General features: G+C 41.4%; 1 protein-coding gene across 2 annotated transcripts in view; it reads left to right on the top strand.

Annotated features, from left to right (window-relative positions):
- The window catches only part of VWA3A (von Willebrand factor A domain containing 3A), a 92158-nt gene that overhangs the window by 15738 nt on the left and 57431 nt on the right, over positions 1-18989 (top strand). For both annotated transcript variants that reach the window (XR_003943212.1, XM_030213162.1), the window contains exons 8-14: positions 2533-2639; positions 4245-4370; positions 4612-4720; positions 8691-8756; positions 11264-11395; positions 16453-16591; positions 18580-18683. Coding sequence is in view for 1 of the 2 variants with exons in the window: in XM_030213162.1 (XP_030069022.1) it covers positions 2533-2639; positions 4245-4370; positions 4612-4720; positions 8691-8756; positions 11264-11395; positions 16453-16591; positions 18580-18683 (783 nt within the window). In the remaining variant the exon portion in view is untranslated. The remainder of the gene's footprint in view (positions 1-2532; positions 2640-4244; positions 4371-4611; positions 4721-8690; positions 8757-11263; positions 11396-16452; positions 16592-18579; positions 18684-18989) is intronic.

Raw genomic sequence — 18989 nt, 5'->3', positions numbered from 1 at the left:
GATACATATAGAGAGGCATTTTAGAAAGGACATCCAGCTCAGAATATGGATGTTCCAGTCAGTACGTCACAAATGGACGTCGATCTCACATGTACTTTAGAACAGGATAAAGCCTCTTCTAAAACGTCCACGTGCTGGAAACATCCAGCATGAACATCCATTTTATAAAGTGAAAAGTCCAAATTAATGAACTGGGCAAAATGAGGGACATGAGCAACAGAGGAGCATCCGTATTATAAAATGGCCACACAGAAGTCCATATGGAGGAATAGCTTAATGGTTAAAGGAGCCATCTGAGAGACAGAGCAGAGAACCAGAGGTTGCCAATTGAAGTCCCTCCATCTTTTTGTAATTTTTGTTTATTAGGTGTTTGTTTTTTTGTGGTTTTTTTTTGTACTTTTTTTAATTGTGAACACTCCATGGACAGAAAATTACCTACATTGACTTCTTTTATCTCCATTCAGTGGAGAACTGCCCAATCAGAGCACCTTTTCTGTAACCTGGATGTGCTAAATACTAAGTCTAAATACAGATGTCTATCTTTTTGAACATGGACATCTTTTTGAACTTCCTGTTCTGCAGTTCTAGCTGGATGTCCATCTTTTGGCCCCTCCCTAGACCCGCCCAAAACATGCTCACGTCACTCCCCCTTGCCATATGGGCATATTGCAGTGTTAGATGTCCATATTCTGGCTGTATAAAATCAGTATTTGGAGGTCCATGTAATATGGATGTCTAAATGCTGGTTTTCAGATGTCCAAAACACGAATAGAGCTTCTAAAATAAGCAGCATAGTGCAGCCTTTCCTATGTACAGACTATGGCTGCATGTGAAATGTACATTACACACTGCTAAATTCATTCCAGTATGCATTTATTCCTTAAACTGAGGGGCCCTTTTACTAAGCTGTGTGGTAAAATGGCTGCATTAGTATATTTTCCTGTAATGACCACATGCCAATTTCCCAATTAGCGCATGGCCATTACTGTGGGATCCCTTACCGGCATGTAAGAACTCCTGTGCTACTCCCATACTAATCGGGCAGTGCACGGCAGTGTACCTATGCGTTTTCTTCACACAACACGTAATTAAACTCTGGAATTCGCTGCTGGAAAAGGTGGTTAAGGCGGTTAACTTAGCGGACTTCAAAAAAGGGTTGGACGGCTTTCTGGAGGAAAAAGCCATAGAATGTTATTGAATGGACGAGGGAATACAGTATTTCTAGGATGGGCGGGACAAATTGCTTGTTCTTTTGGCCGCTGTCGGTGAAAGGGTGCTGGACTCGATGGACCCTTGGTCTGTCCCAGCATGGCGATGCTTATGTACTTATGTACCCAATTAGCACAAGGCATGCCTACTGTCCGCCCATAGACATTCTTCCCGCGCCAAAAAAATAAAAACTATTTATTAGCATGTGCTGATCAGCCCACTACTACAGGACGCCTGTCCCATGGCAGTGCTTTTTGGTGCATGGCAGGCATGCATTAGGTACCTACTGTGACTTAGTAAAAAATCCAGTTCATGGATTCTCTTTGCTTAAGCTTTCACTTTTGTGTTCGTTAATCTCTGTCAGATGGAAAGTTTCCTTCTTAATCATTTATAGAATTAATGAATGTTTATTGTTATCCACCAATTTTATTGGTCGTCTTTTAACTAAATTCAATTGTAAATTAAAATGTAAAAAACAGATGTCAATGCTGAGTAGAACAGCCAGTGTTGAAGTAATCCATATCACTTTAACCGAATATTCATTGGGGCTTAGACTGGTTTAAGTTTTGTTCTGCTAAATATAAAGCGATCCTGATGTTTAGAACATTCTGTTCATCTAGCTGAATTCTAACTGCACCCTCGGACCACCGCCAATAATGTCTCTCTGGTAGCGAGCAGTAGCGTAGCCGTGGTGGGGTCTGGGCTCCCTCCAAACCTGCAGCTTCCATTAAATGTCTGGTGTGGATGCCGAAGCTCCTCCAGCCAAAAAAAATCGTTGCAGAGCTGCTCCCCTCCTCCTTGCACCGCTGCAGTACAGAAGAAGTCAGCGGTGTACCTCCAGCTGCTGATGCCAGAACTCGTGCGAGAAACTTTCATGCCCGGGGAGTTCTGCGGCTGGCGGCATGCCGTTGACGACTTCTATACTCCATTAGTGCGAGGATAAGGTTCGGCTGGCAGGGCTTCAGAATCCCAGCCAGGAAATGTGTTATTTTTGGTGCGCTGGCGGATGGGGGAAGGGAGGGAGAGAATGTATTGCCTCCCTAGTCCACCTCTGAGAGCCCCCCCCCCCAAAAAAAAAAAATTAGAGGGTTGGCTATGCCCCTGGTAGCAACTATTTTTTAAATTTTGTTTTTTGGGGGGGTTCAGTTAAGCTTAGAAATTAACCCAGACCAACTGGACAAATCTTTGTGAATATTGGCCTTGTATATGTGTGCTATCTTGCTACATTATTGACATATAATTTATTCTAACATATTTCCTACACATATAACCTCTGTATATCTAATACATGTTGTTTATAAAAACATGCTTTCTTTCATGAAGTGTCTAATAGACGAGCAGCTGTGTTACAAGAAGCAGCTTTATTTCCTCTCATTTGCTACCGATTTTGCTTTTCTCTGGGAGCATGCAAGAAATGTTAATGTACGCACGTAAGTGTTCTTTCGTCAGTCTTTGATTCTAAACTATTAAAGCATTTATGTCCACATATTATTCCTTGTATATCCATCTTATGCACCAGGGTAGCAGTATTTTGTTTTTAACTAGTGCAATTAACCTATCTCTGTGACTGCTATTGGAGTAGATTGACAAAAGGGACACGTCATCTAGAAGCAATAGCATTTTCAGTGTTTGCCAACAAATTATGGCTCTTGATAAAGTGAACACGATATAAGATTAATTGAAGACGTTCAAGGAGAAGTAGAAGAGAATACACAACCAGCTTGCTGGAAGCAAAACAGAGGACATGGGTTCTATAATTGATGCTCAAAAATGGGCACCAGAAAAGACTGGCACAAAATGCTATAGTATTTTCCATGCCCAAACTCTGTAGACGTAAGCCTGCTGAAATCTGGTATAAATGCTGCACCCAAGTTGGGCATGGAGACACATTATTCTGTAACACTGAGCGCAACCTTTTGGAATGCCCCTGACCTGCCCATGGCCATGCTCCCTTTTGAGATGCACTCTATGGGATATAGGTGCCCAGCGTTATAGAATAATTAAGGAGACCTATTATGTCTAGTGTGGAGATTATTACTGTGTACAGTTTTAATATTATCTCAATCACTCTGTCATATTAATTTCATAAACAGTAAATGCTACCACAGTTATCTTTAAACGGGGATCCTCAGAAATTTTTGACAACATACACCATCCAGGAACCTTGTTCTAGTATATTAATGGTGTTGTTCACATCGTCATTGATCCACCCGTATGATTTTTCTCTATTACGATCTGGTATTTTTCAAGGATTTATTATTTAATTTTTCATAAAATTCACTTCGTGAATCGACATTTTCCAAGAACTCTTTTTGAAACTTTAACATTCAAATCAATTGTAATAGTATCACTTAGCTTTGAACGGCTTTAAGCAGCGATTTTTCTCCCAATTCAAAGGGTGGTAGGGGGGAGAGAGGGAGAAATGCAAGCCCCTGAGTAGAGTGAAGCAGAGGAGAAAGAGGGAGAGGCCCTAGGGTGGGGGTTGTTGGAGAAAGGGAAGAGAAAAGGGGAGAAGTTAGATATGTGGAAGGGACAGGAACACAGGGAAGAGATGCTGGGCATGGAGGGGGCATAGGAACAGGGACACAGAGGGGAAATACTGGATAGAACAGATACGGTACAAGAGGGAAAATGAATGGCAGACATAGAGAGAAAATGTCAAAAGGACAGAAGACTCCGAAAAGAGAGTTAAGAAAAAACCATTGGGAGATTGAGGAGGAAACTTTGGGCCCAATGTGGCCACCAGGTATTATTAAATCTGACAAGCCACAAGATAATTCCACCTCAAGAGGTGCCCTTGTCTTTCCACTAACACATGCCCTGATGCTCCCAGGGAGCAACTTAAAGGTGGAGGTATTTGGAAGGCAGGAGAAATTCCCAGACCCCTCCTGGCCTGGACTCCTAGCCTCAAAATGTTGGCCTGAGTATTTCTGTGATACTACCGCTAGAGGGTTAGGCTGCTTCGTATGTATCTTTTTGGTATAATTTGTTTTCAATTATGGCATTCTAAATGCCTCCTTTTGTTCTTATTTTAGTCTTCATGAAGCAAGACAGTGGGTACAGGAAATGAAGCCAAATGGGGGCTGCAATCTGCTTAAAGCAATAAAGAAGATCATTACAATAAAAGGACTGGATTCTTTAGTTATTATAGCAGGAAGCTGGTAGGTCTATTACATTCTCTGGCAACACAGAATTAATCTTTAGTAGAATGGCTAGAAATAACTGAGCAGATAGGATTGGTCTCTTCTATTTCTCAACTACAGCATTGTGTTTTACTGCTAAAAAATGTAATTGTCTTCAGATTGGGAACTTATAATTTCACGAACTGGCTCCAGCAAAATGTTTAGGATATATATACAAATTTCTTCTTCACTGTGGTCAATAATATCTTTTTCTTGTTAGTCCTGATCAAACATCAGAAGTTTTGTCTGACTATATTCAACAGTGTATGCTGGGAAGAAGTCTGCTAATCCATGTTGTGGCATATGAATGTAGCAATCAGGGAACTCGGGTAAGTGATTATAAAACTAAAATGATGGTATGTTTCCTAAGTATCGGTGATGGTCCAGGGCTCTTATTTATTTATTTATTTATTTGTTTATTTGTTTGTTGCATTTGTATCCCACATTTTCCCACCTATTTGTAGGCTCAATGTGGCTTACATTATGCCGTAATGGCGCTCGCCATTACCGGAATGAGAAATACAGAGTGGTATTGCATTAAAGTTCATAAGTGACAGAGTAATTTAAGCAATCGGGTATAGAGAGTTCATTTCCGGAATGAGAAATAAAGTGGTATTGCATTGAAGTTCATTAGTGACAGAGTAAATTAAGCAATCAAGTATAGACGGTTCGGTTTTGTCCAGTTCTGGAATAAGTTTCGTTGTCTGGTGTTTAGGATGGATCATTCTGGTATGCCTTTTTGAACAGGTTGGTTTTTAGTGATTTTTGGAAGTTTGTTAGGTCGTGCATTGTTTTTATGACGTTTGGTAGTGCATTCCATAGTTGCGTGCTTATGTAGGAGAAGCTGGATGCATATGTTGATTTATATTTTAGTCCTTTGCAGCTAGGATAGTGGAGATTCAGGAATGTGCGTGCTGACCTTTTTGTGTTCCTGTTTGCTAAGTCTATGAGGTCTGTCATGTAGACCAGGGCCTCGCCGTGAATAATTTTATTTATTTATTTGTAGCATTTGTATCCCACATTTTCCCACCCATTTGCAGGCTCAATGTGGCTTACAATTGTTCCGTAATGGTGATCACCAAATTCCGGAAAAAGAGAAATACAAAGTTAAAATATGGAGGTGACAGAGTGGAATTAGGTAGTCAAATAAATAAAGTTCATTATCGTAATAAGAAATAAAAGATAATTGGATAAAACTTCAATCGTAATAGATTAGACTTGAACAATCAGGAATAAATAGTTACGTTTTGTGTAGTTCTGGTGTAAATTTTGTTATTGGTATTTAGGACGGATCTTTGTGGTATGCCTTATTGAATAAGTTAGTTTTCAGTAATTTTCGGAAATTATTTACGTCGTGTGTTGTTTTTATTGATTTTGGTAATTTTATGAACCAGGGTGCAAATTTTAAACGCAATACGTTCTTTAAGTGAGAGCCAGTGGCCTTGATCCACACTTCTAGACTGTCTAGACCCAGAAGACGGAATATACCCAGCAGACAGAACCTGGACCGACTTCGAATTACTATCAGAAGACCTCATCTCTGAAACACTCAAAAGATTTGCCAAATCCCACTGCAAACTAGATATATGCCCAAACAACCTCATGAGATCAGCTCCTCAACAATTCATAATAGACCTAACGAACCACATAAACTTCATGTTACAAAACGGACTTTTCCCAAAGGAAAAATTCTACTCACCCCAATACCTAAAGATACAAAGAAAAGCGCAAGTGAAATAACCAATTACAGACCAGTAGCATCTATACCACTAATAACCAAAATAACTGAAGGGATAGTAACAAAACAACTCACAAACTATCTAAACAAGTTCTCAATACTGCATGATGCCCAATCAGGATTCCGGTCGAATCACAGCACAGAAACAGTATTAATTACCCTAATGACAAAATTTAAACAAATGATTGCAACCGGCAACAACATACTCCTCCTACAATTTGACATGTCAAGTGCCTTTGATATGGTTGACCACGGAATCCTACTACACATACTTGAATATTTTGGCATCGGAGGAAATGTCCTAAACTGGTTCAAGGGGTTCCTAACCCTGCGCTCATACCAAGTCACATCAAACTCAACTACGTCTGCTACATGGACACCTGAATGTGAAGTACCACAAGGATCACCCCTCTCACCAACTATTTTCAACCTATTGATGATCCCCTTGGCAAAACTTCTATCAAACCATAACCTCAACCCGTATATATACGCCGATGATGTAACAATATACATCCCTTTCAAACAAGACATTAAAGAAATCCTCAATGAAATCAACCAAAGTCTACACATCATGAACTCCTGGGCAGATGCATTTCGATTGAAACTAAACGCAGAAAAAACTCAATGCCTGATACTCATCTCCCAGTACAACACGAATGAATTCACTGCTATAAACACACCTAAACTAAACCTTCCAATCTCAGAAACTCTAAAAATCCTTGGCGTTACTATTGACTGCCACTTAACACTTGAAACTCATGCAAACAACACAACCAAGAAAATGTTCTACTGCATGTGGAAACTGAAAAGAATAAGACCATTCTTCCCGAGATCCGTCTTTCGCAGCCTAGTGCAATCCCTCGTACTCAGCCATCTGGATTACTGCAACTCACTATACGCAGGTTGCAAAGAGCAAATACTGAGGAAACTTCAAACAGCCCAGAACACAGCAGCCAGACTTATCTTCGGAAAACCAAAATACGAAAGTGCCAAACCCTTACGAGAGAAGCTACACTGGCTCCCACTCAAGGAACGCATTACTTTTAAAGTATGCACATTAGTCCACAAAATCATTCACGGTGAAGCCCCAGCTTACATGTCTGACTTAATAGACTTACCACCTAGAAACGCTAAAAGATCATCCCGAACTTTCCTCAACCTTCACTTCCCCAATTGCAAAGGCATAAAATACAAAATGCTACACGCATCAACCTTTTCTTATATGAGCACGCAATTCTGGAATACACTACCATGCAACCTGAAAACGATCTACGAACTAACCAACTTCCACAAATCATTGAAAACCCATCTCTTTGATAAAATTTACTGAAAGAATCAAAACACATTAAGTCCGCACACACTGTTAGTAATGCAACAGTACATTCTCTTCTGAATTCCCATCCCCCGTAATTTTTACCACATTTATACCTCTACTCATAGAAATATGTTATACCGAATTGTTCTCCTACTACTGTTTAGTTGCCCTATTAGTTCCCGTTGTTTCTTTCCATTTTTCCATTGTTCTTCTCCATTGTTGTATTCCCTTAACGACACTTTAACTTTGTTTTCGCATAACCCCTCACAATGTAATCCATAACCGAGTTGTAACAAACTGTATTTCCACCATTCACAATGTATTGTAAGCCACACTGAACCCGCAAATAGGTGGGAAAATGTGGGATACAAATGCAATAAATAAATAAATAAAATAAGACCGGGCAGTATGTCAAATTTTAATAAAATGTAACTGGAATAGATAGATGTTTCTGACTTCTGCATCTTCATTTGTGTTGTCCAGTTTCAGCAGTTCCCTCTATAGCAACCTTAACTGCAGTAGTTACATTATTGATTTTCATTGTATTAAAGTTCTGAAAAATTACAGTTTTATACAGTATAGATTTTTTTTCTCTTGATTGCAGTTCATTGTTATGCTGTACTGTCACCTAGATGTAGTCCTAGTAAAACATGAATAGTGAATTACATAACAGTTAGTAGAATGGGAGTGACTGGCTTTTGTTTATTTTGCTTTATGATTATGGCAACCAATACAAAACATGCTATACAATAAAACAAAGACATAAAAACATATATCATCCCCAAGAATAACAACATAAAATTATTATACATCATCAACAGAATGCCTCCCTAAACTAAAAGGTTTTCAACTTCCTTAAGTTTCCTATGTATATTTTCTATTTTGTTTCTGCACTCTCCTAATGATGTGTCTGGTGGAGAATAAGGAATTAGAATAGATATTTAGGACTTGTTTTTCCAAACTGCGCTGGCGATTCTCACACGAAGCCAATTCAAAGTGAATGGGTTTTGTCGGCATTGACACTCGCCGGGAATCGCTAGCATGATTTGGTAAAAGAGGCCCTTAGTGAGTTTACTTATTTCAAATTTTTTTTGTATTTCACTTATCTTTTGTGTATGTTTATTGAATTGTACGATTTTCAAGCTATGGCAATAAAAAATACAATAAAATAATTTGTTGATGACATGTTTGAAAATCATGCCCAACAATCTAAACAGAAACCTGGCTTCTCCGTCTCTTCATCTAGGCCATTTTAAAGAGCCTCGCAGAAACTGTTGGAGGACGTTACCACAGTTATTCTTCAAATAATGAGGTAAGCAGATAGAGCCAAAATTTGTGTGCATTTATTTTTAAGTTGATTTGTGCCCTCAAGCATGTACTATTTCAAGCACACATATTGCCATCCTAAGACACTTGTGAATATTATGGTGTGATGCCATTATCAGTCTTGGACTATAACAGTGTCTGTTTAGAAAGCAAACACGTATTCTCTTTGGCTTAATTTCAGCTTGCAGAGAAAGATAAAGCCAATGAAAGGGCAACTTGTCCCCCCCCCTCCCCCCCCGGTAACTTTCAGGTTCCTAGCCAGCTCTCCCCCCTCCCCTCCAACAGTCAAGATTTTGATAATGTAAATCCTGCAATCATAATTACCTCAACATGCATAACTGGGCATATTATCAAACATATAAACGGCGAGTGACCGTACTCACTGCAAATGCGCAGTAGAGACTTCCCCCTCTGTCCCGCCCCCGCGTCAATACGTGATGACGGGGGGGGGGGGGACAGAGAGGGAAACTGCGCCGCCGACGTTGCTACCGCTCCCCCCCCCCCACTCGGAGTCGCCGCCGCCACCCCTCCACCGGGCCCGGGCCCTCTCTTCCCTTCTGAACTTACAGATCCATTCGCCGAACGCAGCAACGCACATCAGCTGAGCTGCAGTGAGCCCTTCCTTCTTTGCCTGTGGCCCCGCCCTCCTGTGACGTAACGTCAGCAAGGGCGGGACACACACAGGCAGAGAAGGAAGGGGCAGCTCAGCTGATGTGCGTTGCTGCGTTCGGCGAATGGATCTGTAAGTTCAGAAGTGAAGAGAGGGCCCGGACCAGGTGGAGGGGTGGCGGCGGCGACGGCGACGACTTCGAGGGGGGGGAGCGGTGGTGACTTCGCGGGGGGGAGGGGAGCGGTGGTGACCGCGGGGGGAGGAAAACCTCTATACCAGCCCGTTTTTACGGGCTCAACGGCTAGTATACACATATACTCTCTCTCTCTCTCTCATACACACACATATCTGTTGTATTGTTTTGCTTGCTGCTGCCATAGGTGATTTCTTAGTCCAGGTCTTCCCAAGCCTGTCCTGTGGAGCCTACAGCCAATCAGGTTTTTGGGATCACTACCATGAATATGCATGAAATAAATCTGCATGCACTGGAGACCCAGCATATGGAAATTTATCTTATGCATATTCATTGTGCATATCCTGAAACCCTGACTAGGGATCACTAGGATAGGTTTTGGAAACCCTGTCCTAGTCTGCCCAATCATTAAGCCATGCCTTGAAGAAAAGAGAAATGCTGGACAGGCTGTCCATGGTGTATTTAAGCAGAAAGATCATTTGCACCAACACTTACCCTATTGATGGTGGCTTTGTTCTCATTTATGATGTGTTGCCTTTCTAAGGTACCCTTGACACCCTACAACATTTAGAAATAACACTTTATTGTCATTATTCTGATTTATTGAGTCTCATTTGTTACCTGTTTATTTTGCTTTAATGACTGGAAACCCAAAGTGTCTCAAACAAGAGACTTGAGCATTCTTCACCAATGCCATAATTCAAGCTCTTTTCTCAGCCTTCCATTTGTCAAATATTGCACCAAATAGGCATGTACTATAATTAGTACTGTCCAACAGTGGCTGTAGTTGAGCACACTTTAGTAAATAATTAATATTTCTGTGCATGAAAAAGCAATATTATGCTTCAAAAGGTATGGGAGAAAACCCGTAAGATGCCACCTGCTCCGTTTTGTAAGGAACAGACTAATCCAGCCATGATCTTACCGTATTACATGCATGATATATATTTTTTAGCAGCAGATGTAATCTTTCTGTTTTGGCCTCATCTCTCTGATGAGGTTGGCTGGTGTGGCAGTATCCATTTGTATTATAGAGTATTCCAAACTCAGCCAATAGACTAAAGAAGAAATTGTCTTCACCTTTTAGCTCAGATCCTGTGCTTAGCCAAAAGTGTGTTTTGTTTTGTTAATTTTTATTTATGAAATTTTTACATGTAACACCCAAGTATACAAACTTCTAAAGCAATGAGGAACAAACATAAAACTAAAACAATAATTAGGTAACAAAACAAACTTGAAGTAACATTTAAATTATCTGATACCATTAGCTGTTGGTTATGTAATAGTCAATATGATTTGTATTTTGGAAAAGCTTAATAAAAATGTTTATGTATAAAGTACATACTACCAAAAGACTGAATTTAATCCAAGTTCTCTGCATCTTAGATTTGTTGAGCTTCTGGTACTACTTTTTCTCTCAACAACTCATTCATTTACTAAATTTTTCATGATACTTCAAAAAAAAGAACTGTGTGCCCTGAAGAGCACAGGTACAAATCAAAGTAGGGTATACACAAAAAGTAGCACATATGAGTTATCTTGTTGGGCAGACTGGATGGACTGTCTTTTTCTGCCGTCATCTACTATGTATGTATATGTTTGCTAGCACACTATATAACTTAGACAATTCCTATAGAAAGTTTTCTGTAAAATGTACATTTGTGATTATGCTTACTCTTTGCTTTTATAGGATCAGCTATATACTAGCAGTGATGTACAGATGCTACTTCATGAATGGCAGAAAGCTTGGGATGTTCTCAGCAAGATCAAAGAAATGGCACAGGGAACTCTTGATGATGCACTCACCAGCATAATTCAGGAGGTAAGGGAGTCATTTTAGAAGCATCTTTACATTTAGAGGGGAAGTTATCAATGTGGGCTAGCATTAAGATGGGTTATTTTACCACAATTTGTGCTATTTTATGCAATGAGACCTAGTTACTAATAACCCAGGTTAACAATAAAATAACCTGTCTGAACGGTAGCCCACATGATAACTTCCCCCCTTAGATAGTGGCATTTACAAACGTAGATTAGCTACACATGTAAATAGTGACTTCAGAAAGACACTATCTACACATGTTGATGGCCGGGACACAGAGTTCAAACAGGGCGTGTCATAGTCCAGGTTTGGACGAATCAGAATACTATATCCCCTGGATTCTATATACGGTACTCAAAATTGCACATGTGTCCAATTTCTGTGCATGTGGAATAACAAACCAATTAGCACCGATAATAGGGTACAAATAATTATTGATGCTAATTGGCAACAATTAGAATGTACGTGCGCATCTTGCTAGGTGTTTTCTATAGATGCGTGTATCAATTCTAGTGCATGGATCTGAAAAGGGGGTGTGGCCATGGGAGGGGCATGGGCAGGGTATAAGCATTCCAAGAATTTGCATACATTGTTTCAGAATACACCTAATCCGCACCTAATTTAGGCACGGGGATTTACACCACATTTTGGCTGGTGTAAATTCTCAATGCCTAAACGTTATGCATGGTTCTTGGTGCTAGGCGCTATTCTATAAACGGTGCCCAACTCAGATTGCTGTTTATAGAGTAACTAGCCGTTGAGCCCGTAAAAACGGGCTGGTATTGGGGGTTTTCCTTCCCCCTCCCCGCGAGGTCGCCACCGCTACCGTCCCCACCCCCGGAGTTGCCGCCATCCCTCCACCCGGCCTGGGCCTTCTCTCCGCTACTAAACTTACACATTCATTCGCCGGAACGCAGCACGCACATCAGCTGAGCTGCCGTTGGCCCTTCCTTCTCTGCCTGTGTCCCGCCCTCCTGTGATGTAACGTCAGCGAGGGCGGGACACAGGCAGGGAAGGAAGGCCGACGGCAGCTCAGCTGATGTGCGTGCTGCGTTCCGGCGAATGCATGTGTAAGTTTAGTAGCGGAGAGAGAGGGCCCGGGCTGGGTGGGGGGGGGAGGAACGGTAGCGGCGATCTCAGGCGGGCGGGCGGGGGGAGCGGTATCAACCTCGGCGGCGCAGTTTTCCTCTCTGTCCCGCCCTCGTCATCACGTATTGACGCGGGGGCGGGACAGAGAGGGAAGTCTCTACTGCGCATTTGCAAGTGAGTCGGTCACTCGCCGTTTATATGTTTGATGCTTATTTTTTTGGCACCATATATAGAATCTAGTGTATGTGTATTTCCTGCACATGTATTTAGTTCCCCTTTGGCTTTTGCAGCTGCTCTAAAGTAAGTGCAACTTTTGTAGAAGTGCTCGTTTTGGCCAGAGCTAAATATGAGGGCTTGAGTGTGTTAATACCTTTAATCCCCATGTATTATTTTTAGCTTTAAAGTAAAAAAGAAAAAGCAACCTTTTATGTCTTCCTTTTCTCAATGGATGTCATTTATTGGTAACTAGGAAAAAATGCCCGTTTCTGAGCAGAATGAAACGGGCGCTAGCAAGGGGCCCCCTCCCTCTGTCCCTCGAAGCTACTTGCCTTGTTCGCTGTGGGCCGTTTCGGCCCTCGAGTGTCAATAGCTCCGCCCTCGACGTCATGACGTTTTGACGCGTCATGACGTTTTGACGCGAGGGCGGGTGCAGACACTCCAGGGCACACCGGATATCTCGGGCGCCTCAACTTCCGTGGAGGCTTCAGAACGTTGGGGTTGCCTTTTATATATATAGATTTTTTTTTTACATTTGGATTATTCTACATGCAAGTCAGCATTAATATGTGGAGGTTGTAAAATCATAATTTCCATGTATAAACGCAGCAATTATACAAGAAAGCTGCCAACTGAAGCTACTCATTTTTTTTTTCTACATTTATTTTTGTAAAATTGATGTCATCGCTGTACGTGCTGGCAAACACACATGTATTTGCTGGTGTCCTCCTGTATGTTTTACAAAAGGCTTCACATTCAGCAGAGCTTTTGGTAAAATATCAGGGGAATGGCAAAGGTCTCAACCTGGACATTCCACTTCCTCCTTCAATTAGCTACGCAAAATAGGGATTTAAGGCAGTATACAAGTATAAAATGGCTCTTATAAAATAGCACAGGAGCAGAGGGCGACAAAATTAGTTCTAGCCTGGGAGGAGATATTCAAAAGTTCTTTATTTATAAAGCACCAGTAGAATGACCCGGCACAGTTCCGTATTTCACAGACTCAGCTGCCTTCCTCAGGGGTCACAAGAAACACTTCCATGAGACATCAAAGGAAACAACACAGGAGCAGAAGGTGACAAAATGACTTCCAGCATGGCAGGAGATATTCGAAAGTTCTTTATTTATAAAGCACCAGTAGAATGACTCGACACAGTTCCGTGTTTCGGCAGACACAGGCCTGCCTCAGGGTCACAAGAGGGCAACAAAATGACTTCCAGCCTGGGAGGAGATATTCAAAAGTTCTTTATAAAATAGCACTATGCATAAAAATATACATGACGGCATGAATTCCTGTACTTTTATTGTAGGTATTTCCAGGGGTGTATTAGGCTGCGTTTGCATGCCATTCTCTACACAACTTATGAAATTTTATAAAATATTATAGAAAAAATGTACAGGAATTAGAGAGAATTAAAAGTCTTTTAATTGTTCACCGACCATCACAGCATCAGATATCAGGTATAAAGTTATAACAAAACTTACAAAATCTAACATCAGTATCTCTGGTAATTATAAGTAATTAGACTAATTATATAAAGAAGAGAAAAAGGAAGAAGAGTTTGTTCCTCGTGCAAAGGCCACAGAACAGAGAGAAAGCAGAGAAAGGAAGAATGAATGAAAGAAAGATTCTTAGATATAGAGAATTAGATTCTACGAAGGGGGGGGGGGGGGAAGCAAACCCCTTTGGGAAAAATCATAGGCCACTGGACAGATCTGAAACTCTCTTGCCAAGCTTGCCTAGTTTTTCAGAGTTCCTTTGTCTGCAGCATGGTTTTATAGGCTGTGGTGAGCATCCACCTCTCCTGTACCCTGGACCAATCATAGGTGCTGCATATGGGCTTGAGACTTGTAATTGGGACTTTCATATGTGCTGGAAGCTTGCAATTGGTGTCCTTGCCATTCCTGCTTTCAGTAAATTACTTTTCTAACAAGATATACCTGGTATCTGAGTTGCCAGTTGCCTTAGCAACATTTTCAGCATCAGAGCATGTGACCAGCCAGAAATTCCTTCATGTGGCTGATAGGAAGAGAGATGTGGGATGGGAAGTAATGCAGTATACCTGAAGTAAAACTTTATAGCTTATAGCTAAAATTATAGACAGGGGGCATGGTCTGGGCAGAGTGTGGGTGGTGTTCACAAGTACATGCAAAAATGTGTTAATCTGCTTGCATACTTGCAAACTTTATGTGTGAACAATTACACCTCCTCTTTTCTATCTACACTTCTTCCCTTGGTTCATTAATCTCATCCCATGGCTTTTCCTACCATCTCTATGCTGATGACTCCCAAATCTACCTTTCTACCCCTGATATCTCACCTTGCATCCAAACCAAAGTTTCAGCGTGCTTGTCTGACATTGCTGTCTGGATGTCTCAACGCCACCTGAAATTAAATATGACCAAAACCGAGCTTCTCATTTTCCCCCCCCAAACCCACCTCCCCGCTCCCCCCGTTTTCTATTTCTGTTGATGGCTCTCTCATTCTCCCTGTCTCCTCAGCTCGAAGCCTTGGGGTCATCTTTGACTCTTCTCTCTCCTTCTCTACTCATATCCAGCAGATTGCCAAGACCTGTCGTTTCTTTCTTTACAACATCCATAAAATCCGCCCCTTTCTTTCCGAGCACTCTACCAAAACCTTCATCCACACCCTTGTCACCTCTCGTTTAGACTACTGTAATCTGCTTTTTGCTGGCCTCCCACTCAGTCACCTCTCCCCTCTCCAGTCGTTTCAAAACTCTGCTGCCCGTCTCATCTTCCGCCAGGGTCGCTTTACTCATACTACCCCTCTCCTCAAGACCCTTCACTGGCTCCCTATCCGTTTTCGCATCCTGTTCAAACTTCTTCTACCAACCTATAAATGTACTCACTCTGCTGCTCCCCAGTATCTCTCCACACTCGTCCTTTCCTACACCCCTTCCCGTGCACTCCGCTCCATGGATAAATCCTTCTTATCTGTTCCCTTCTCCACTACTGCAACTCCAGACTTCGCGCCTTCTGTCTCGCTGCACCCTACGCCTGGAATAAACTTCCTGAGCCCCTACGTCTTGCCCCATCCTTGGCCACCTTTAAATCTAGACTGAAAGCCCACCTCTTTAACATTGCTTTTGACTCGTAACCACTTGTAACCACTCGCCTCCACCTACCCTCCTCTCTTCCTTCCCGTTCAAATTAATTGATTTGATTTGCTTACTTTATTTTTTTTTTTTTGTCTATTAGATTGTAAGCTCTTTGAGCAGGGACTGTCTTTCTTCTATGTTTGTGCAGCGCTGCGTACGCCTTGTAGCGCTATAGAAATGCTAAATAGTAGTAGTAGTAGTAGTATAAATGTCCACATCTGCATTCATGGTGCAGTTCCTGCCACTTATGCTTGCTTGTCCTCTTAACCTAGACACCTCATTATAAAATTATCTTCCACATGTCATCATTTATGGTTTATGATCTTTGTGATCATTTGCACACAGCAGTTATCCTGCAAATGTTTATAATGAAGTTTTTCAAAAAGCAAAAAAGTATTTGAAAATGTATTTAGTGTAAAGTAATCCTTTACTACTTTAAACTAAATGTGTTTGTACTATCTTGTGAGAACATGTGAGAATTCTTCCTTCTTCAGCTTTAATGAAAGCTACTCCAAAATGTGTTTTAAGTTATATCTGTCTTGAACTATCTGTTGACTCTTCTTTCGATATGTTTAAGTGGATTAACACAGCAGCCAAAATACTTTATTGTTCTGTATCTTGAAACTATTTCAGATCTCTACAGAAGTTGCAAAGTTGCCACCTATGCGAGTTCTACCCCAGCCTCCAAATCATGAAGGTCCCCTTAGTATAACAATACCAAGTTTCCTACCCAAAACTTCAGCAGACTGGCTACTGAAAAATGGATTGAAAGGTATGTCTGGCTAGTGGGCCAAGAAGAAATTAATGCAGCAGCAAGCAGGGGTACAGTCCTTATTCTCATAATGAAGGAGGATCGTGCAAACCACCTTTCCTAAAATCTTGTAATTTTTTTGAAATGGTATATTTGCATTTTTAGTTCATTCATATTTGTTTTTATAAACTGCTTTATCCCCACAGAGGATTCAGAGCGAGGTAACAGTAAGGAAACCAAGCAATATGCCTAAATTGGGATAATACAGCAAAAGTGACCATTGTAACAGAAACAGCTATTATAAAAGATGTTTACAAAACAAGTGGGTCTTCAAAAGTTTGCATAATCAAAGATAAGAATTACAAGGTCGTATTTCATACGGAAGAGAGTTCTGGATACTTAGTTGATTAGTAAAAGAAAATATTTAAGTCTCAATCCAGTCACAGAGGGAAAACTCAAAAGATGGCAATCTATGCTTTGATGTGAAAAACCTGTTACCTTCCTTTACCTTGTTTTACTACTTTGAAAGAGTAGTGGCCTACTGACTAGAACTCTGGGCTTTGGTATAGAAGTCCTGGGGGTTGTAAGTTCAAACCTTAACCCCATACCCTAAGATCTTGGCAAGTTAGTGCATCTCCGGCACACAGTTAAAAGCAAGCTGCTTGACTTTTATGTTTCAATAGTTTTTAATGATGATTCAGATTGCTATACATGAACATACAGTTCGATATGTGATTGTTTAAATATCATAACATACTTATATGCATAGAGCATGAACTTCTGTTATCTAGGTTTTCCCCCCATTTCTCCCCCCTTCCCCTCAAACCTTTGTTACTGTGAACATAATGTTTACAACTTTGTTGTTAAGTGAACTTCTAATTAAAATATTGAATTCAAATAGTAATTCTTGTTGCGCATTACTTACTATTACCCTATCCTGATCTGCTCCCTCCCCCTCCCTCCCTTACTTGGATACAATTTTTTATTGGAAAACATAGCTCATATTGCGCTCTTGTAATGCAACATTTTACCACTACTTATGTATAAACAATCGGTTATAAAGCCTTCAGACTAATACAGTGAATTGCTATTCCCTTTTATCTTGTGAACATTCCTATTGTCTCTCCCCCCTTCCCCCCCCTACTCCTACCCCTTATGCAGTTGCATCCAATCACCTGTGCATAGCCAATATACATTCTGCGCAACATTGAATCTATATTCCCTCCCTCCCTCCCACCCCACCCCTGCAATTAACATAACACCATATAATGACCATAAGCCCCCTCTAATCCCCCCTTAGCACGACCACCCCCCCCCCCCCCCCCGGCCCTCCATTCACTCTACATTCACCTCAACTCATTCAGTACCTGAAAGCTGCTTGACTTTTTTGGTCCATACATTAAGGAGCCGTTTTACTAAGCCGCGTAGGCGCCTACGCATGCTCAATGCACGTCAATTTTGAGTTACCACCTGGCTACCACGTGGCCCTTGCAGTAATTTCATTTTTGACGCATGTCCGCTACACGTGCCGGAAACTGTTTTTATTTTCTGGCGCAGGCGGTAATCGGCATTTTACGCGCACAGACCATTACCGCCAGCTTACTGCTAGGTCAATGGCTGGCAGTAAGGTCTCAGACCCAAAATGGACGCTTGGCAATTTTCATTTTGCCACACGTCCATTTTTGGCAAACATTTTAAAAAAGGCATTTTTTTTACAGGTGCGCTGAAAAATGATTCTGCGCACTCCCAAAACACGCATCTACACTACCGTAGGCCATTTGTTCAGCGCACCTTTGTAAAAGGACCCCTTAATGCAGTTTCTCAATTCATTTACTTTAATAAGCATTTTCTTATTAATGTCAAAATATTATATTAAGATTAGGAGACTTTGCTGCTTTAAGGTGAGCAATTGGTTTTAACTGTAGTAATACAATTCTGCACTAGCTAAGGTTATTGTTATATACAGAGGTGTATTGTATCTGACTCTGGCTTTTTTTGTTTTTTTACAGCCAAGAAACTAAGCCTTTACCAAATTCTGGCTCCTAATGCTTTCTCACTTGTAGAAGAATTTGTGCCTATTCTTCAAAAGACAGTGTCATCAACTGTACATGAGGTAATGTATTCAACCTCCTAGTACGAGGCCCACAGGGAACAGCCTTTCAGAGACTTTTATGTGGCTGCTTCAAGGGGTTTAGTGGTGTCACCCTTCTTTTTAAACTACATATTAGCAGTGGTGTTCCTAGCGTCGACGACACCTGGGGCGGATCGCTGATGCGCCCCCCCCCCGGGTGCAGCGCCCCCCCCCCCCCCCCCGGCGAAATGACACCCTCCCCCCCCGGGTGCATGCCGCTTGGGGGGGGGGGGTGCCGTGGCACGCGCCTGTCGGCTGCAAGTTCAAATCGCTACGCTAAATTCTCTT

The sequence above is a fragment of the Microcaecilia unicolor genome, chromosome 8 (genome assembly GCF_901765095.1).
Source record: "Microcaecilia unicolor chromosome 8, aMicUni1.1, whole genome shotgun sequence".
NCBI lineage: Eukaryota > Metazoa > Chordata > Amphibia > Gymnophiona > Siphonopidae > Microcaecilia > Microcaecilia unicolor.
This window is presented reverse-complemented; position numbering and strand designations above follow the sequence as displayed.